Raw genomic sequence first — 21,006 nt, 5'->3', positions numbered from 1 at the left:
TATTTTGTACAAAGATGGTAATGTGACTTTCACATTTATTATTAACACTGCCCTACGATATCATGGGATTAAAATACACACTTGATGATCCTGGCATTCGTGCAGTGTTGTAGAGTTGGATGCATTTTAAGATGCTGGCTGAACATTTGCATGTATATGTGCTCTGTCATGCGTGTGTAATTTCCTGGATACAATCAGGGTGCAAATGCATCCATCCTGTACCAAGCTATAGAATACAAACATGAAACGTAGAAAATGACCTTACAAATCCGCGCTAATGAGATGTTCAGGAAAATGAACCTTTTCCACAGATTCCAAATGTATCTCAATGAGTCCATGTGTAGATAAAAAAAAAGAAGAAAAACAAAATGTTTCTTTTGTCAGATAATCAATGTTATTAGAGATGTATTACACCTCAGGTGTCAGAAATGGATGAGGAGGTGATATAGGTCCGAACCCAGGACAGCAATGAATCTTGACAGAATATCCAAAACGTCCATAAAGATACACCAACAACGTGATGAGACCAAATAATGCTTACATGTAAGCTTACATATAAAATGCAGGATACAAGTGCGTAGCGGTTTCTTTAATCGGTCCTCTTTCACAGACACAGATCCACTGTTTTTTCACATGGATCAAATCCACAGGGCCCAAAAAAATATAATAAAGGGCCCAAAAAGTCACAACAAGTAACTAAAATAATACGGTTTATTAAAGTATAAAAACATCAAAATGAACATACCCTATGTACAACACTTAAACCTAACAGCGAAAGATGGATCCCGGGAATAACGCTGAATAGGTAAGGTGGGACACACAGGGTGGTAAAACAGACACTAGTAGGACGCGTTTCAACGCTCTGCGGCGTCTTTATCAACTTTAGTGTCAAACAATGAACTTGAATACTCGTGCAGCCGCCATCTTGATTAAGGGGACTAGGTAGTCCCCTTAATCAAGATGGCGGCTGCACGAGTATTCAAGTTCATTGTTTGACACTAAAGTTGATAAAGACGCCGCAGAGCGTTGAAACGCGTCCTACTAGTGTCTGTTTTACCACCCTGTGTGTCCCACCTTACCTATTCAGCGTTATTCCCGGGATCCATCTTTCGCTGTTAGGTTTAAGTGTTGTACATAGGGTATGTTCATTTTGATGTTTTTATACTTTAATAAACCGTATTATTTTAGTTACTTGTTGTGACTTTTTGGGCCCTTTATTATATTTTTTTGGGCCCTGTGGATTTGATCCATGTGAAAAAACAGTGGATCTGTGTCTGTGAAAGAGGACCGATTAAAGAAACCGCTACGCACTTGTATCCTGCATTTTATATGTAAGCTTACATGTAAGCATTATTTGGTCTCATCACGTTGTTGGTGTATCTTTATGGACGTTTTGGATATTCTGTCAAGATTCATTGCTGTCCTGGGTTCGGACCTATATCACCTCCTCATCCATTTCTGACACCTGAGGTGTAATACATCTCTAATAACATTGATTATCTGACAAAAGAAACATTTTGTTTTTCTTCTTTTTTTTTATCTACATATGGACTCATTGAGATACATTTGGAATCTGTGGAAAAGGTTCATTTTCCTGAACATCTCATTAGCGCGGATTTGTAAGGTCATTTTCTACGTTTCATGTCTGTATTTGTAAGTTGGTGACTTATATACTGACCTTGTCTGCTGCTATATGAGGCAGCGCCTTATGTTGTGATATTTTTTCATTTTTGTATATCATATAGAATACAAACGATGCATGGGAAAGCAAAAAGTGTGATAACGCTCACAAAAAGGTGTGAAAAAAAAATACAGGTATCCTACATATCGTTAACAACACTTACGTTCCTTCTGGAGGGGTCCCAGCCATCTGAATGTCTTTTGGGTCAGATACTACATCAAGCTCTGGTTCCCCAGCATCCATTAGCTTCAAGTTAAAAATGACCACTATAGTACCTAAAAAAAGAGCAACGGCACATTTTATTTTTGCTCTTCAACTTCTGCATAAAACAGCACCAAACAGGCTTTAACTTGATATTTAATCCATGAGAACTTTATTATATATAATCAATTTCTATTTAATACAATCACTCACTGATTTAAAATATAGAATACCAATTTTGCTTTATATTTTACCAGAGTCTCCAGTAATTTTGCGGAATTGTTCCATAACCTCACTTTGGGAACGAAATGGAGAATACTTGTAGATTAGCTCAGTTTCAATAGCAAATTTTTCCATATTCTCTGTCAGTGGCTCACATGTTCTGGAATTCCATGTAGGAAGTGGAACGATCACCTTCAAAAGAGTTGCAAAGAAAAACAAAAGGCAGTCCACAAATCAGCATGTTCTTTAGGTAGACAAAATGTTATACATACATCAACATTAAGTACATTTACACTTCCAAATAGAAGTACAAAAGGTATATATTCTACAAATTGTACTTCAGAGTATGTGGTTCATTCATGCTCTCTCCAATTACCAGCGCGTGGAAATTAAAATGGGAGTAGAGGATTTTTTAAATACCTTTAAAATTCATTTGACTGAATACATTTGGGGGACATTGTTAACCTTAGTGATATAGAGGCCACAGAAATAGGAACTAAAGGTCTGATTAAACCTTGTTTGTACTCCAACTCCTGTCCTCTATACCCCTCCACTACATCCGCCCAGAATTGCAACAAGCAAATAGGAGATAACAGAAGTAACCAAACTCTCAATCACAACAGAGCATATAAGGGATGTCAATTAGACATCCGTTCAGCCAAGCAACAACTTGTATAAAGAAAACCCCCGTTGGAATATAAAAAAAAAAAAAATCAATCAAACACAGTCTAAGGGGTAAATTTACTAAGGTGAGCGTTTTTAGAAGTGGAGATGTTGCCCATAGCAACCAATCAGATTCTACTTAACAATTAACTAGCACCTTCTAGAAGAGAATATCTAGAATCTGATTGGTTGCTATGGGCAACATCTCCATTTCTAAGAACTCTCACCTTAGTAAATTTACCTCTAAGAGCCGTATTCAATTTGAGCCGAGCCGCGATACTTTTTCGCGGCCTGGACTTTTCTCCTACTTCGCCTGCTTTTCAGGTGGAAAAATATCGCGCGCGTGCCCGCGTATCCCCGTATTCAATTTGAAAGTACGCGAAAACGGGACCCGGCGAAACTGTAACAGGCGAAAAGTACTGTCAGAAATGGGGAAATCAGCCGGACACCCCCCAAAAGATGTTTTGACATGGAAGTTCACTATGGTACCCCCCGATTTGACTTGCTGAAGGTATTTGGTGTTTTGGAACGGGCTCAATAGCTGATAAATAGCATTTTTCTATACGTGGTGCAGAATAGTACTCTGGAGTTTTTTCTTTGCAGAAAATAACTTATCCCATCAAATTTGAGGTACTTGAAAATGGGGGTCAGCATATTTAAAAGTTGCTAAAGTTAAGTTGAAAAAACTGAAAAATCCACCTGCCGCAAACACTTGCAATCAAAAAAACACTTGGGGCATACTTGGGGACCCCCCCTATATACCCCGCCCTCAGCCACAGGCATTCAGTTTGTAAACAAGACTAATAGTGGAGAAGGAAGTACAATGTACACAAGAAACACTAAACATACAAAGAGGGAATCAGTGATACAAAAAGGCCAAATAACAGATTCCTACTGAGGCCAGGTGCATCAGGGTGGGTACCCTGTGGACCCTATAGACCTCGAAGAAAAAGTTATCTAAGGTATGTTATACCATAACTCTGATTTTCTTCTTCAGGGTCCATAGGGTCCAGAGGAACTACCTTGGGAACTTCCTAAAGCAGTTCCCTTAAGGGTGGGGACGCTCCTGCACAGAGAGGAGAATCTGCCACCCACAAGAAGCATCCTGGGAGGCAAAAGTATCAAATGCATAGAAGTTTATAAAAGCATTGACGGAAGACCAAGAGGCTGCCTTGCACAGCTGTTCAGCCGAGACACCATGTCTAACCGCCCACGATGGTCCCACAGACCGAGTGGAATGTACTGTCACCTTGTTCGGGACAGGGAGACCAGCCTGTGTGTAGACCTGAGAAATTGGCTCGCTGGCTGCGTATGACTAAGTCTGCTTGTTTGCTGGCCAGCCTCGTTTGTGAAACCCATATAACACAAAGGGCGAATCTGATTTCCTGATTGAGTCGGTACGACCCACGTAAATACGAAGGGCTCGAACCACATCCAGGAGAGCTTCACCTGTAGACACGTCTGAAGGCTGAAAAGCCGGGACTATAATTTCCTCAATTATATGAAAACTGAAAATCACCTTTGCAAGGTAACCCGCCTTAGTATGGAGGACGGCTCTATTTTGATGAAATATCAAATATGGAGAGCGACATGACAGTGATGCCAAGTTAGAAACTCAGCGAGCTGAAGAAATAGCGAGGAGAAAAAGTGTCTTCGCTGTCAGCCATCGCAAAACCACCGTATCCAAGGAGGAGCCTGCAGTACCCTGAGAACCAAGGATAAACCCCACGGTGCCACCGGAGGGAGAAATGGAGGTTGTAGTCGAAGAACCCCTTGCAAGAATGTTCTAAAATCCGGCAGTGGGGCAATACTGCACTGGAACCAAGCTGACAATGCAGAAAACCTGGACTCTCAAGGTTGCCAGGCGAAGACCTAAATCTAATCCAGCCTGAAGAAAAGCAAGTACTCGAGACCTTGAAAACCTTCGGATCATATTTTCTGTGAGCACCAAAGAAAAAATGAATGCCAAATTCTGTGATAGATGAGGGCGGAAGCAGACTTCCTTGCCTTCAGCATCATCTGGATCACAGAGGCAGAAAAACCCTTGGCCTTTAAAACGGAAGACTCAAGAGCCATGCAGTCAAAGCCAGCCGAGGTAAATCCTGATATAGGCAGGGACCCTGCACTAGCAGATCCGGCTGTAGAGGCAGTGGACTGTCTATGGATAGACATGTCAGATCGGAGAACCAATGCCTCCTGGGCCAGGCAGAGGCTATTCGTATTATCCTTCCGCCTTCCTTGTTGAAATTTCTGACGACTCTCGGGTGGAGGGAGATTGGAGGAAATAGGAATGCCAACCTGAAGTCCCACCTCACCGGCAGAGCATCCATGAAGGCGGCTGAGGGATCCCTCGTTTTGGACCCGTACCTAGTCTATGCCCGGTAATCCCCACTTGTCCACCAGGAGTTGAAAGACGTCCGGATGAAAAGCCCATTCTCCAGCGTGTATATTCTGGAGACTTAGGAAGTCCACTTCCCAGTTAAGAACCCCTGGGATGAATATTGCAGAGATTGCTGGAAGATGGCATTCTGCCCACAGCAGAATTTCCGCCACTTCCTTCATGGCAGCCGGACTTTAGTGTGCCTCCCTGAAGATTGATGTAGGCCACTTGTCGCGTTGTCGGACTGAACCTGGACAGGCCTGCCCTATAGGAGGTCCTGTGCCAGTATGAGCGATCTGTGCAAAGCAACAAAGCTCCAAGATATTTATTGGTAGGTGACTTTATTGAACCGTCCACTTTCCCTGAAAGGTGGTGACCTGTCACTGCTCCCCATCCTCGCAGACTCGCATCCGTGGTGTGAAGTACCCATTCCGGTACCGATAACGGACGACCCTTGTTTAAATGAGTCGTCTCTAGCCACTAAGCGAGGGAGAGGTGAACCTCTGGCGAGATGCGAATCATCTGTGACTTTATCCGATGATACTGACCATCCCAATGAGCCAGGACCCATAGTTTCAGTGGAACTGGGCATAGGCCACCATGTCGAATATGTATACCATAGAGCCCAGCACCTGCATTGCTAAGTGTACTGACACTGTTTATATGCAGAGAAGACTGCGCACACGAGACTGTAGTGCCACAATCTTATCTTCTGGTAGAAGAATCCTCAGTCCCAGAGAGTTCAGCAACACCCCCAAGTGCACCATCTGCTGGAGAGTTAGAGAAAGAGACTACTTTTTCCAATTGATTACCCAGCCGTGCTCTTGTAAGCAGACAAGAGTCATCTGCAGATGACACTGCAACATCTCCTGAGATTGTGCTAATATCAGGAGATCATCCAAATATGGCAGTATCCCGACTCCTTGTTGTCTGAGACAAGTCGTCATAACTGTCATTATCTTGGTAAACACCCGAGGGGTTGTGGCTAGACCGAAGGGTAGAGCCTTTAATTGGTAATGTTTCTGATCTTCCGCAAATCTCAGAAAGTCTTGGTGGGATTGTGCAATTGGCACATGCAGATACGCATCCTGTATGTCCAGGGATACCATGAAATCTCCATGCTCCATCGCCAGCATAATTGACCGTAGGGTTTCCATATGGAATTTGGGCACCTTGATGAATCTGTTGAGAGATTTCATATTCAATATAAGGCAATGAGACCAATTTGGTTTTTGAAGGGACGGGGACTATGACGTCTGACTTCAGGAGGGCCCCAGTAGGCCGAAGCTCTGACCGGATCCAAAGGCAGGGTTGTAGTAACAAACCTCTGAGGGGGATGCCTTAGGAACGTGATGGTGTAACCATGAGAGACCAGCTCTCGAACCCAGGTATCCGTAGTCGTCTGATGCCAGGCCTGGGCGAACTGTAGAAGTCGGCCTCCAAACCTGATATCATCCAGAGGGAGGCCCGCCCCATCAGACAGTAGGCTTACCGTCTGGCCTGGAAGCAGGATGTTTAGTTGACCAACATTTCTTGGGCTGTGGCATCCTGTGGGAATGACTGTCTGGAAGAAGCCTGGTTTCTTTGCCCTACCCTGTGGGCGAAAGGATCGAGATGACGACTGCCTAAATTTAGAGGTAGTCGTGGATGGCAAATGAGCAGACTTCTGTGTTGCCGAAGAAGTCATTATGTGATTCAGCTCTGGTCCAAACAGTACCTTCCCCGATGAATGGGATTGAAATGCCAGCGGGTGTTTAGCCACCGGTTCAAATCCCGACAGCGTCAGCCCGAGAGGATGAAATCCTGACAGCGTCAGGTAACTTACCTAACCCTCCACTCTCCCCCCCCTTTACCCTCCCCCTTGGAGGTGCCTAACCCTAAATCCCATTCAGGGTTGCCTAAACCTAATCCTTCCTCACCACACCCTAAACCTAACCTCCCCCCGGTGGTGCATAACCCTAACATTCCACCCTAGGGGTGCCCTAACCGTAATCTCCCCCCCCCCCAAACCCAACGCTAACCCCGCTAGAGCCCCTAATCCTAATCCTCCCCCCCACGGCAAATGCTAAGGGCTCCCTGGACTTAGCTTAGTTCAGGCTGGCGACCTCGGGATCAAAAAAGATGTCTGTATTTCGACACCTATGTTAAATCCCTTGCCGGGATTCCCGCTGTCGGAATGGAGACCGGTACCATAACTACATCCCCTTCCCCACAAAAGGCAAGGATTCGAGGGCCTTTTTGGACCCTGCATCCGCCTTACAGGTCTTTAGCCAAAGGGATCTTCGGGCTGCAACGGAGTTTGCAAAGACCCTCGAAGCCAGGATCCCTGCGTCAATCACTGCTTCTCCCATATACACAGTTGCTTCTCGCATTTGACTGAGAAGAGACTGTTGTTCTCTTGCATCAGGCACAGTATCTTCCAGAGATTTTGTCCAATCTTCCATAGCTTTGGCTACCCAGGCTACAGCCATAGCTGGTCTGGTAATCGCTCCAGATAATGAAAACAATGATTTCAAATAATTGTCAGGTGTTCTATCTGTATCCTCTTTCAAAGAGGATGCTGCAGAAATGGGTAACGTAGCGCTCCTGATCAATCTAGTAACAGGAGCATCTATTGTTGGGGGAACTTCCCATTTGTTACACTCACCAAGTACAAATGGGTATCGAAAGGTTATATTCCTTGTAGCATGGAAATAATCCTTAGCCATCTTTTGACGTCTAAAGACCAGAGTCTTAGATGTCGGTGAAACCTCCTCTTCCTCTATACTGAGGACAGCTCTAACCGCTCTCACCAGAGAGGGGACATCAACAAGGGACTGATGGTGTTCTTCCATCCGAGTAAGACCCAGAACTCTGAGTATCAGAGTCTGCTGAGGAGGCTAAGTCACTCTTGAGGCAACGATTGACGAGAACCTCTCTTATGCCCCTGCTTTACCGCTACAGGTCTATCTGCCTGCTGAGAGGCTATAGACGGCAGCATACTCTGACTAGAGTGAGCAGTACAAGTAATCCAACAGGAATTCATGGGGGACATATACATAGAAGGATGGACATGTTGTGAACACCCCATAGCATGAGGTAATACCGCAGCAGCAGGAGCCCGTGCTTCTGCAGCCTTGTCTACTAGGTATGACAAAACCTGAGGCAAAATGGCCACCCGAGTGGCTCTAGTGCTGGTGCACCGGATAGCCCAGGTAGCTGTTTACAACAGTTACTACACAATCCATGCTGTATAACATCCTGCTCAGACTGGCCTGCAAAACAGGACTTAAATGTTCTCCGCACTGGCGGTTCATCCTTCTCACCTTTACCTTTAGACATGACAAATGTGTAAATGGTATAAAGGTGTATAGTATATATACAATGTGACTTCTATTAATGAAAAAACCCACACACCTCTGCAGAGGAATTTAGGAGAAACACAGTGATAGGTATAACTGACAGTTTGAAAAAACAGGCAGTATAAATACAGCAGCTAGCATTACAGTCACATACAATGCATAAATACACACAATTGTTATTGCAAATGGACTCTGAATCAATTAGCCAGCTCCGGAGGGGTATTGGTAGGATGTAGAGTGCTATATACCAGACCCCAGGGAGAGGTATACAGAGAGACAGACCAAAACCTCTGAGACCCACAGCTTCAGCAGTACACACACAAATGCTAACTGCGAGCGTCTCATACACGAAGTGGTCAGATACAGTACAGACGTGGGCATCCGTAACCGGAAGTTGCGTCTGGGGGGAGGAGCGGCCGGGGGAGCGCAAATTCTCCTAGGCTGCGATTTTGATGCCTTCTCACCCATCCCCGGCGTCAGACGATATGATCCCGGCCGCCTTAGCAAGGATACGTTACACGAGGCCTTCACCCGCAGCCACCTCCGATGCGTCTCTACACCGGAGGCCAGGACTGCAGCGCATGATTCCTCCTGCAGTCCGGACCGCAGTAAAAGCCGCTGCTAAGCCAAGCTGAGGCCTGCTGAAAACCACAGGGCATATAGCGGTACTGGTGTTTCGGTGGAGGTAGAAGGAGTCGCGGTACATGGTTCATTATCGACGCCTGGTACAGCTAGTCTCTGAAGTTCTAAAACTAAGGTAAATCATAAAATAAAAAAGCTTGGACTGCCTAGGCAGTCCCGCTGTATAACCGGTGTGACTGGTCTTGCCGCACACCAAACAAAAAAAACTGAATGCCTGTGGCGGAGGGCGGGATATATAGGGAGGAGAACAAGTGCATGCTGGGAGCTCCAAAGCTGTAGCGGTTTGGCGCATTGGATCGCTCCAACTACATACCCCAAGGTAGTTCCTGTGAACCCTATGGACCCTGAAGAAGAAATAAAGAGTGCAGTGCTAAACAGGGCACTTAACAATAAAACAGAAAAAACTAAAACATCTGACACAAAACGTACAAGGAGCGTGAGGGAGGTCGTTCAGTGTCCCCCATGGAAATAGAAGAAAAGGATTTGGGGGACACTGAAATACTCTGTGGACATCTCAAAGCTGTCCTCACAGGACAGAACACCTCTGAGCTTCTGCATGAAGCACCCTACATCCTAAACTAGCATCCCTGGATGCAAAGGTGTCAAAACTAAAGAATTTAGTAGATGTATGTGCCAAAGACCAGGTAAACGCTTTACAAAGTTGTTCAGAGAGAGAGCCCTGTCTTGCCACCCACTAAGCTCCCATGGACCTAGCAGAGCAGACCTGGTCGGGTACAGTTTTACCTGCAGAAGTATAGGCCTGGTGGATTACAGCCGTAATCCATCGGGCAGTGGTCTGTTGTGACACAGGCCTGCCACTTTTAAAGAAATCATAGGGACAAAAAAATAATTTGAGCAACAAAATGATCTTATCCTCCAAACACAAGTCCTCAAGACTCTCAAACGCCTATTTCCTGGTTATGTGGAAACAGGAAAGAACCTTAGGTTGGAACAATGGTATTGTCCTCAGACAACCCTGACAACAAAGGGGAACAACAAGAGTGTGCATCTAGTTCTGAAAGTATCCTAGCAGAAGATATCACTAAAAAGAAAAAAAAAAAAAAAGTTGAGAGCCCATGGGACCACAGGTAGGAGAAATGGAGGCTGTAAGTGTAAGACATCATGATGAAAAGGTCTGAACTGACAGAACAACAGATAGCTTTCTATGAAAGATTGTGCACAATCAAAGAATTAAGTCTTAATCCTAAATCCAAACCAATGAAGGATGAACGAAGTTGTGGGAAAGGTATTTATTCACACAAAGGAATGTACATTTTCCAAACTATAGGCGGCCAGATACCAGCTTCCTGGCATGTGACAACGTCTGGATCACTTTGTCTCTTTAAGATGGCTGCTTCAGTAGCCACCTTGTCAAAGCCAAGCGAGGTCAGGTGCTGGAAAGGACCCTGGTTGAGAAGATCTGATCTCAGAGGAAAATGCCATGAAGGGGTCTCTAACAATGGGAGGTCTGCATTCCTCTCCTTCCCTGAGGTCAATCAAACCTCTAGGATGACTCAAACTCCCTCTTTATCTTTTTGAACACTTTTGGAAGCATTGCTATTGGAGGAAAAAGAGAATTGATCGTGTGGTTCCAAAGCACAACCATGGCATCTATCAGAAAGCCATTGGGGTCTATGGTGCAGGCACAGTATTTGTCTACCTTGTGGTTGAGCCTGGACGCCATCTTGTCAACGGCCAGATGACCCCACCTGTCCACTGACTAAAGACTTGGGAGTGGATAGACCATTCCCTGGATGTAGATCTTGCCTTCTGATGTAGTCTGCCTCCCAGTTGTCTTCTCCATGGATGAAAATGGCTAGAACGTGACGTATTAAGGAAAGAACCTTTTGTTTCAAAAAGCATGCTTAGAAAAATACATTCTCTGAGATGGATTGAAACTGGACTTTGGGTAGTTTACAATCCACCCATGAGATTGGAGGACTTCTACTTTTAGATGGCGGCAGAATGTCCACAGTTAAGTCTGTCTCAACTAATATGTTGACTAAATATGAGACTACTTTCACCACTTTTGATCTTAACAGACCTGACGTCAGAGCCATTAACTTTGTGAAAATCCTTGGTGTTGTGGATAGATCGAAGGATAGAGTTTAAAATTGGAAATGATGAGACATGGATTGCAGATCTGAGAAGGCTCTGATGATCCTCCCAGATAGGGACATGAAGGAATTTGATATCATAAACCCCCTTCGTTCCATTCCATTTACCATAAAATCTCAACAATTTCATTTTGAATCTGTCTATGGGCAAATCACAATTTAAAAGTATTTAAGTATAAAGATGGTAGGACACACATGGCATTTTTTTTTACCAGGAAAAGATACGATCCAGAAGGATAGGAACTATCTCTCTCAAAGACCAAAGTTAGCCCTGTTTCTCTGAGCGCCCAACACTTTAACCAGTCTATGGCAAGGCTCATGGCAAAGAAAAAACTGCCTGGGCACAAGGTATTATCTGGTGATGATTCCCCATTTATCTTGTGTGGTATTGACCACAAGTCCCTGAATGCCAACAGGCATCCCACTCAAAGATCTCCTAGGTGAGAAGGGGGGGGTCTAGAGTTGGGTGATCTAGGACTGTTTACCATTTACTTTAACACCGCAAGGTGCAGTTAACTGGTTTCTGGCAAAATGCGGTTTCCTTGATCTATCCTGGGGGTGAAAGGAAGGAAAGAATGGACCATGACTCTTTCAGGCTGACCATGACAGAAAATACGTTTTTGTTACTACTGCCGAAGCGAATATTTTCTCAAGTTTCGGTCTATAGAGAAGGATATTGTTACGATCTGGTTATTTTGTAGATCTGGCTCGGGACCATTAGGTCTGACTGACGTGCATAGGAAACGAGGTGGCTTGACGAGAACTCTGGCTCATGGGTATGAGTAGGAGCTAGGTACAACAGACTTGTGATATGCAAGGATACTGGACTTTAACCAGGGTGAACAGACCAGGTCCACTGGCCAATCCTTCGTCTAGTGACCTGTAAGACCAGGAATATAATCCAGCAACAAGGGTGACCCCCGGAAACCAGAATAGTATAGTACTGGTAGATAGGAACTCTGAACTCAAGCCAGGAATCGGAGTCTTATGTAGTCAGAGTACAACTTGTGAAAGCTGCAACTCTGGTACAGCTCTGATGCAAGCCCTGGAACGGGAACCAGTGAGGAACTCAGAACAGAGTCAGGATAGGTAATACAGCTACAGAACACCACAGTGCACAGACTGTATACTGTACACTGAATTCTATCCCTGGAACCAGCACCCTTATCTGAACCAGCCCAAGATAATAGCAGACAGTGCAGGGAAACCAATACAAGTCAGCACAATAGTATAACCTGGACAACCACTGAGATAGAGTATAACAGCATAAATAACTTGCATGCACTAACCCAGCGGTATGATGGAATGAGACCGCAGCTGAACTCGTCGGCTCAGCACTGATACACTGATAGGTGATGGTACACAGGCAGATGAAAGTGATATACTTCCTGGCTGAGATTAAGTGGTTAGTGCAGGTTTGTATGCAGTGTGGGCACTGTGGCGCTGACAGATAACGGAACACAGTGGCTGATGGAAGACAGGTCTGTATGTAGCGTAAAAGCTGCAGCGCTGACAGGTAATTGAGCACAGCGGTACATGGAACACAGGTCTGTATGCAGCATGGAGGCTGCGATGCCAGCAGGTAAACTATACTAAGCTTAGATGGTAAATAAGGAGAACCCACAAAGTAGCAGATGTAGTCACTGTGGACACAAACACAGGATACAGGAGTAAGCCTGGAGCCTTGAACTACACGTTGTTCAGGCAATGGGTTGCACACAGGAACAAGTTTAAATAGGAGGTGGTCAATAGACATTGGTCTAGCTGACCAGGTGAGCACACAGGTGCATCAGTTAATCACAGGGAGGCATCCCTGGGATATCCTGTAAACTGAAATGAATGAATGTCGAAGTCTAAAAGGAATGCCAAGACTCCGATTTGTGACAGGCATGTTTAGTAACCCTTCTACCGAACGGGTGGTGGAAGTATCTGTCCCTGAAGGTCAGCTTCAGAAGATCTTCGGTATTGGCAATATGAGGCTGATCCGGAACTGTCATACGTTCCTGGTCAGCCTCCTATTGCCCATATCTCAGGTTTAATATGGCTTGGGTAAGCTCTAATATGGCTTGGGCAATAGAATTAACTTAGGCCGACTCTGCTAGATCGCGTTCATCCACAGTTAGTGAATATGTAGCCTGAGCTAGCCACACAAAGGGTCCACTGGTCTAATCTGGTACCTTAAATTTTAGTCTGACATTTTTACAGATAAGAGATTTAGCAAAAGGAGCATTTTTTTTCTGGCAAGCCCTTCGAGGTATTATCCTTCCCAGACATTAGGACAGCAGGGACACAATACAGGGGGGTATAAAAAGAGTGGTGCGATCGCCTGAGTTGACACACAAAAGCTTATCATAAGTACACACATTTAACCTCAGCACAGGGACTTCGCTAGATATTGGTAAGAACAGTTTCTATCAGTAAAATATCTTAAGGCAATGGGGCAAAAGTATTTTGATGACTAAGTTTTGTAAGCTAAATCTTTACTGAACATTGTTTATAATAATCACAGACTGTGTTGCATTCTGTGTGGCATTCCCTGATCAGTATGGCAAGGACAGGCAGAAAAAATACTTGGTAAACACGAGGGAGGCTGGAACACATGTTCTAACGGACATAGGGCCTGATTCAGACCCACTCGCGAGCGGCTGTCTGCTCGCAAGTGGGTCGATGTTATGCACTGAGCATGCGCACGACGGAGGGAGCTCCGTCGTGCGCATGCGCCAGACGCGACGAGCGAAGGAAAGTCCTTCGCTCGTTGTGTCCGATCAAAGGGGGCGTGCTGTCAATGTTGATTGACAGCACGCCCCCTTTGGTGGGCGTGCCTCCCTGACGGGGGCGTTCCCACGGGAACGCCTCCCGTCAGAAGCCGGCCCACTGACATCACTAGTGATGTCAGTGGGAGTGATTTTGGCTCTGATAGAGCCAAAATCACCCCGGAGCTTGCGGTTGAAAACCTCAACCGCAGGCTCCGGCTCGCAATTTCGATGGTCGCGATGGTCTCGACCATCACAAAGCACGCTCGTATAGCCTGTGGGTGGTGACCCACAGCTATACGAGCGTCCAGGAGGACGCTCCATGAAAATGGAGCCCGGCCCTCATTCAGAGCGTGCGCTCTGCTCAGAGCGTACGGCTCTGAATGAGGGCCATAGTCAAGCAAGTTTTGCACATGGATTTTGCCATCTTGCGTCAAATAGTCAATGTTTGAAATTGTCTCCAGAGGGTCCGTCTTGTCAACAACAAACAATTGGCCACTACACTCTAGGAAAGCCACAATCAGGGTAGACTGATTAAAAATGAGTCAATAGCTGAACCACGCAAGTCTGCACAGCAAATAGCCCCATAAAGTAAATGTCCACGTTTCAACTGTAAAGCATCGACTGAAGGATCATGGCTTACTGGATTGTCGTCCGAAGCAAGAAGCCCTTCACAGTGCCAAGAATAGGAGAGCAAGGGAATGGGATTGAAATAACCGTTCAAATCCTGACAGCGGATGCCCGACAGGATGAAGATCCCGACTGGGGCAGGTAAGTAGCCTAACCCTCCCCTGTCCCCCCCCTAACCCTCCCTTAGTGGTGCCTAACCCTAACCTCCCCCCCAGGGGTGCCTAACCCTAACCCCCTCTTACCGCTCCCTAAACCTAACCCTACTCTCTCCCTGAGGGTGCCTAACCCTCCCCCCGGGGGTGCCTAACCCTAGCCCCCCCCACCAACCTAACCCCGCTAGACTCCCTGATCCTAACCCTCCCCACCCCCGTGGCTAACGCTAAGACGCCCCGGACTTAAATTTGTTCGGGCTGGCGTCCTCGGCGTTCCGGCGTCGATATTTCGACACCTAACTTAAATCGCTTGCCGGGATTCCGATGTTGGGATTGAGACCGACGGCCGCATAACTACATCCCGAGAGCAAGGGTTATCTTTGCCAAGTAGCACCTCAACTGGACGGGCGCTAATTGGTACAAGGTGGTACGGAATGACGAGAGCACAATTTAAAAGGACGTCGTCTGATGGAATAAAGTAGGTCCGTCGCCCTAAATGTCAAAGACACATGCAAGGTATCAGGTACCCTCTGTGAAACTTTGTGTGGAACATGTCATGTTTTCGGGTGCTTCTCTAGCAAGGGCATCATTCCTCTACACCACAGGTTCTCAAACTCGGTCCTCAGGACCCCAAACAGTGCATGTTTTTCAGGTCTCCTCACAGAATCATAAGTGAAATAATTAGCTCCACCTGTGGATCTTTTAAAATGTGTCAGTGAGTAATGAATACACCTGTGCACCTGCTGGGTGGCCTGTAAAATGTGACCTGTGTGGGGTCCTGAGGACAGAGTTTGAGAACCACTGCTCTACACTATATGGAGGGTATCACGAATCAGTAGGTTTATGGAGAAATCTTAGATAAGCAAATGGTACGGTTTGTGAAAGTGCATGCCTCGAAAATTAAACTTCCAACAAGACAATGATCCCAAACACCTTTCTAAAATGATTTAGGACTACTTCTACGGAAAAAAATAAAATAAATCAATGTACTGGAGTCAAGTCAAAGTTCCAAACTAAAAATCCCATTGAGCACTTGTGGCTAGAGCTAGACAGGCGTGTAAGGACCCAAGAGTACTCAAACCAGGACACTTTTTTCCATGCAGGGGAATGGACAAATTTTCTTCAAACTTTTGTTCAATCTTGCTGAAACTATGCCCCAACGATGCAAGGTCGTAGTATCAGCAAACTGTTTTATAACAACGTCCTAGTGCGGTCTTAAACTCTCTCATTTTATGTTATTTTGTTGCAGGCTATGAATTTAATGAAAGGTTTTGTACTGTCAAAACACTTATGAGCCTCATGATATTGTATTTTCTCTATTATCATACACAGTGTACAGTGACCACGTTAGTTACCAACTTTTGTTATTTTGTGCTAAGTTTAAAAAAATTATAAGCATTTGTTGACAGTGGGGAAAAATAAAGACATTTATATAAAACTATTTGTCAAAATACTTTTGAGCACTACAGTAATGTGACCTATTAACCCCAGCACCGGAGTTCTCAGGTGGGCCGTGAGTTAAAGAAATGTCTCGCTCTGCTACGTTTAGGAGCAAGAGGATTTTTTGTACTCATCGTAGAATCAATTACTCTGAATCCATCTGGAGGTACTGCGGAGTCTCTGGGTTTAGAGGAGAAGGCACTAAATAATTATCCTCTGACTCCTGAGGCTCGAAAGGAGCCTGATGGGGAGCCACCAAGACCAAGTTAAGATCCCAAGGTGTAATATATGGGGGCTGTACATGCAGCATACCTTGCATGAACACCTGAACATCCGGAATGTAAGCTAGACATTTCGGAAACAGGACTGAGAAGGCAAAAACCTGACCCTGTAATAAGAAAAGACGAAGGCCCTGAAGCAATCTGGCCTGTAAAAAAGGAAAGACAATGTAACAAGAAAAAACTGAGAAGCCGATACACCCCAGCGTTCACACCACTCAATGTAAGCTCTACACACACAGTGGTAAATGGTAGCCATGGTCGGTTTACAAAGCCTGAAGCAGAGACCTCATGACCGCCGCAGAAAACCCTTTAGTCTTTACTGGTCTCAAGAGCCACGCCGACAAAGTCGCCAAGTCAAATCAGGGTATAGGAACAGTCCTTGAGTGAGCAAATCATCCCGCTGTGACAGCCACCATGGCTCTTTGACTAACTGAGCAAGAAGGATCGCAAACCATATCCTTCATGGCCAATCCAATCCAATGAGGAGAACATGGGTGTTCTCCCTCTTGATTTGGCAGAGCACACAATAACATGGAGAAGGGTGGCAACAAAACTGAGCTGAAAGGACCACCTGGCAGTGAGGGAATCCACTAAGGTAGCCTGAGGTTCCAGTGACCATGCCCCGTAACAAGGCAGTCTCCTGCTCAGTTTGGATGCCAAAAGTTCGATATCCGGGAGACACCAGCACTCTACAATCAAGATAAATGCGTCCTGCTGTAACGCACACTCGTCTGTTTGAATTCTGTGCTGGCTGTGGAAGTCAGCTTTCCAATTGTCCATCCTCAGAATGAAGATGGCAGAACTGCGCTGAACGAACTTCTCCGCCAACTGCATGACCCATGCAGTCTACGCCATGGCCTAATGACTCCTGGGAGTAAATTTACAAAGATGAGAGTTTTTAGAAGTGGAGATGTTGCCCATAGCAACCAATCAGATTATACTTTACATTTAACTAGCACCTTCTAGAATAGCTAGAATCTGATTGGTTGCTATGGGCAACATCTCCACTTCTAAAAACGCTCATCTTAGTAAATTTACCCCCTGGTCCCATCCTGCCGGTTGATATTTGGCATTGTCCTCCTGTATGTGGAGAGGCTAGCCCCACATGAACTGTTGCGCCTGCAACTGGACATTCTGGACCACCCGTACTTCCAGCACATAGATGGAAAGGACGGCCTCCTCTTTGGACCAGAGACCCTGGTACGGAAACCCCAACGTGACTGCTCCCCAGCCCAAGAGATTGGCATCCGTTGTGAGCGGAGCCAAGCCCATGAGTGAGAAATTACAACCTCTGGAAAGATTGGGTGAGTTAAGCCACCAAGCAAGGACTGGCGGGCTGGAAGTGACAGAGAAAAACTGCATGTCCAGGCAAAAGTCAGATTTCCTCCAACGTTGCAGTATATGATACTGTAGAGCCCTAGAGTGGAAGCAAGCAAAGGAAACTGGTTCGAAGATGGCTATCATCTTTCCCAGAAACTGCACACACCATAGGATAGACACATGACGTAGGAGCAAAACAGACCGCACCAAAGTTGCAGTGCCAGAATTTTTTCTTGTGGAAGAAAGATTCGTCGACTGGTTGTGTCAAACAGAAATCCCAGGAAGACCCTACACTGGGCTGGTACCAAGTTGGTTTTGGGAAAATTAAGAATCCAACCCTGTTCCTCCAAAGTAGATACCACCATCTGCAGATGACTGCTGAGAAGTGCCCTTCAGGACGCTTTGATCAACAAGCCCTCAAAAGTAATCCCCTTGTGACGCAACAGAGCAATCATGGTGGCCATGATGTTGGTGAACACTCTAGAGGCGGTAGATGTCTGAAGAGCACTTCCTTAAATTGTAGGTAACGTGGATGCAAAGGGGAACCAAAGATGTTTGTGAACCCATTCCCAGGTAGGAACATGCAAGTAGGCATCCTTGCTGTCCATGGAAGCGATGAGCGCAGAGATTTAATCTTAATCTTCTGCGCCTTAAAATGAGGGTTTAGCCATTTTAGGTTTAGGGTGGAGCGAAAAGACCAGTCCGGTTTCTATACCAGAAAAAGATTGGAGTAAAACCCCAACCCCCAGTTTTGTAAAGGAAATGGGGACACTACTCCCAAGGCAAGGAGAGCATGCACCATGCCGAACAAGGCAGTCCATCTGACATGGTTTAGTAGAAGGAGTTACAAGAAACTGGCGTGGACGAGGAACCTGAAAATCTAGGACATATCCTCGAGAAAGCATACATTCAAGCAGATGTCCCAGAACAGAAGCAGATAGGCACCTACTCTCTCAGGGGTCCGGCACGGACATGGAAAAGATTATGACTATGGATTATCGCCCTGCAGGCCCGACCAGGGAAATGAAGGGCCGAAAAACGTGGGGACTTGGCACGGGCATGAATGGCTGGTAGATATAATTCGGTCAAGCTCTGGACCAGACAAGGACTCCCCCACAAACAGAACCACCTCCAACATCTTCTTGGACTCAGTATCCGCCTGGTAGGACTGCAACCATAGCGACCTCCTGGCCAAAATGGACAGCACGGATGTACCTGAAAGAAGGGAGAAATCATATCTGCTTCACTGAAAGGGCTAGATGTTCTGATGATCTAGCCTTGTTTTTATGGCATCTGCCAATTGATCGGAAAAGGCTTTTATGGTCTTGTTAGCCCAAGCCCCAGCCAAGACGGGCAGAAGGGTCATTCCTGCAAGAGTAAAAAGCAACTTACGTAATGCCTCGCACTTGCGGTCCGTGATATAAGTAGTCTCACTGGTTTTGGGAAGGAACCTGGTGTCACGCCTGAGGGTTGTTTGGAACAGGCGTGGGAGACTAAAGTGTACACAGTAGAGTAGTGTATAAACATGGGTGGTTTGATCCAGCTCTTCCTCATGTGGTGAGAGAGAGAAAGCAGAGGAACTGCAGTATATGGTGGGCCCGAAGGCAAGGACAGATATAGAATGACTTTATTAAATAGGAAGCTGATATGAGAACTGTATATGATGATATTAGACTGGGACCTATGATGTAGAACTGAAGATGAGTTGCATTAGAACTGATTATGCTGAATCAGATTACAACCGATGATGCAGAGTTGAAGAGTAGAATTAGACTGGAACCGATGTATGGAGATGTCGGATGGGGCCGATGTATGGAGATGTCGGATGGGGCCAATGAAAAATTGTAGGAGCAAGTCTCAGAGGAAAACCAGTCTGTAGTGCTGATGGAATAGGAGACTTGTACAGAGCATCTGGTAGCTCAACACAGAGCTGTAACTTCAGCAGAAGAGATTTTGTACTGGCAATGTGGGCCAGTCAGGAAATGGAATTTATAGGAGTGGATCCCCAGGGATTGGATGCTTCAATTAGCTGGTCTGGGAGCAGCGCTGAGTCTTGGAGGAGTGTCAGGTGACAGAGTCCAATATGGCTGCGTCCATACTATGGTTTTGGAGGGAACTCTGGCCTGCAGCCTGTGTACCATCATGCTAAGACACACTGAGCAAGAAGCTGCGGGGAGCCATCTTCACACTCAGAGACAGAACACTGAGCAGACTGGGCAGGAACAGCACAGACAGACCTCAGTACCAGCCGGGAGCGATGTGCAGCGTGAGCAGACCTCAGCGCTAGCCGAGACAGACACAGCAAAGGTAAAAAGGTAGTTATAGCTGTCCAGAGCGTGACACGTTATCTTTGCTAAGCGGGTAATATGAGCCGTGTCTTTATCGGTAAACTGATAGGTGTACCGGAGCACTGCAGGAAGTTTAAATTGCTTGTCATTGCTTGCAAGGCTTCCTCCAACACATCTGCAAAGTAAGCAAAAGAAGGGAACGTAGTAACCCGCTTCCTCTTTTTCTTAGAAAATCAGAAGGAGCCACGAGGGCAGGGGGCTCATTCTCCACTATGTGTAAGGTTTGGAGGATGGCCAAAATGAGGTCACTGACTCACAGGCTGTCAGGAGAACTGTCCTCCTAACAAGAATGATCAACCCAGTCTTGATTCAAAACTTCCCCTTCCGAGGAACCTTCGGAATCCCCCTCTCCCGGAACATGTACCCCAGGAGCGTGGAGTTTTCAGAAACAGGAGTAGAGGAACACAAGAATTTTCAAAAAGTAGAACAGTCCAATCCATCGACTGCGCCAACCCGCAATCTATCAAGGGACTAGCAATCGCAGGGTGCGTAGACTGTGGGGGCAGAACCGGCTGTGTACCAATAGGAATAGAAACACTCACCTCTGTTTGGTTGTGGACATCACATACCTCATTAGCCAGTTCCGCAGTGAACTGAGCCATGACTTTCGCCCAAACCGCAACACCTCCTCAGGTGCCTCGGTCTCAAAAGCTGCACAAAGAGAGGCCGTCTCCCTGCTACCTCTAAGGAGCTTGAAAGAGGATTTTTGAGAGGATTTTGAGCAAGCAAAGCACAAAATGTGCTGCCCCCTGCATGGGTTTGGAATGTTTATCTCCCTTTAAAGATATACTGATACTTTTAAGAAACAGGTAGGCCTAAGACCAGCTGTGGTAAA

The 21,006-nt window shown here is 45.9% G+C and overlaps 1 protein-coding gene across 4 annotated transcripts in view; it reads right to left on the bottom strand.

Annotated features, from left to right (window-relative positions):
• Positions 1-21,006, bottom strand: part of MORC2 (MORC family CW-type zinc finger 2) — a 143,645-nt gene that overhangs the window by 102,563 nt on the left and 20,076 nt on the right. For all 4 annotated transcript variants that reach the window (XM_088469866.1, XM_088469863.1, XM_088469865.1 and 1 more), the window contains exons 8-9: positions 2,137-2,296; positions 1,845-1,956 (exon numbers count right to left, since the gene is read on the bottom strand). In XM_088469866.1, the coding sequence (XP_088325992.1) occupies positions 1,845-1,956; positions 2,137-2,296 (272 nt within the window). The remainder of the gene's footprint in view (positions 1-1,844; positions 1,957-2,136; positions 2,297-21,006) is intronic.

This window comes from Taudactylus pleione, unplaced genomic scaffold (assembly GCF_031769625.1).
Source record: "Taudactylus pleione unplaced genomic scaffold, aTauple2 ptg000095l, whole genome shotgun sequence".
Taxonomy (NCBI): Eukaryota; Metazoa; Chordata; class Amphibia; order Anura; family Myobatrachidae; genus Taudactylus; species Taudactylus pleione.
The sequence above is the reverse complement of the archived record's forward strand: the minus strand, read 5'-3'. Positions and strand labels throughout refer to the sequence as shown.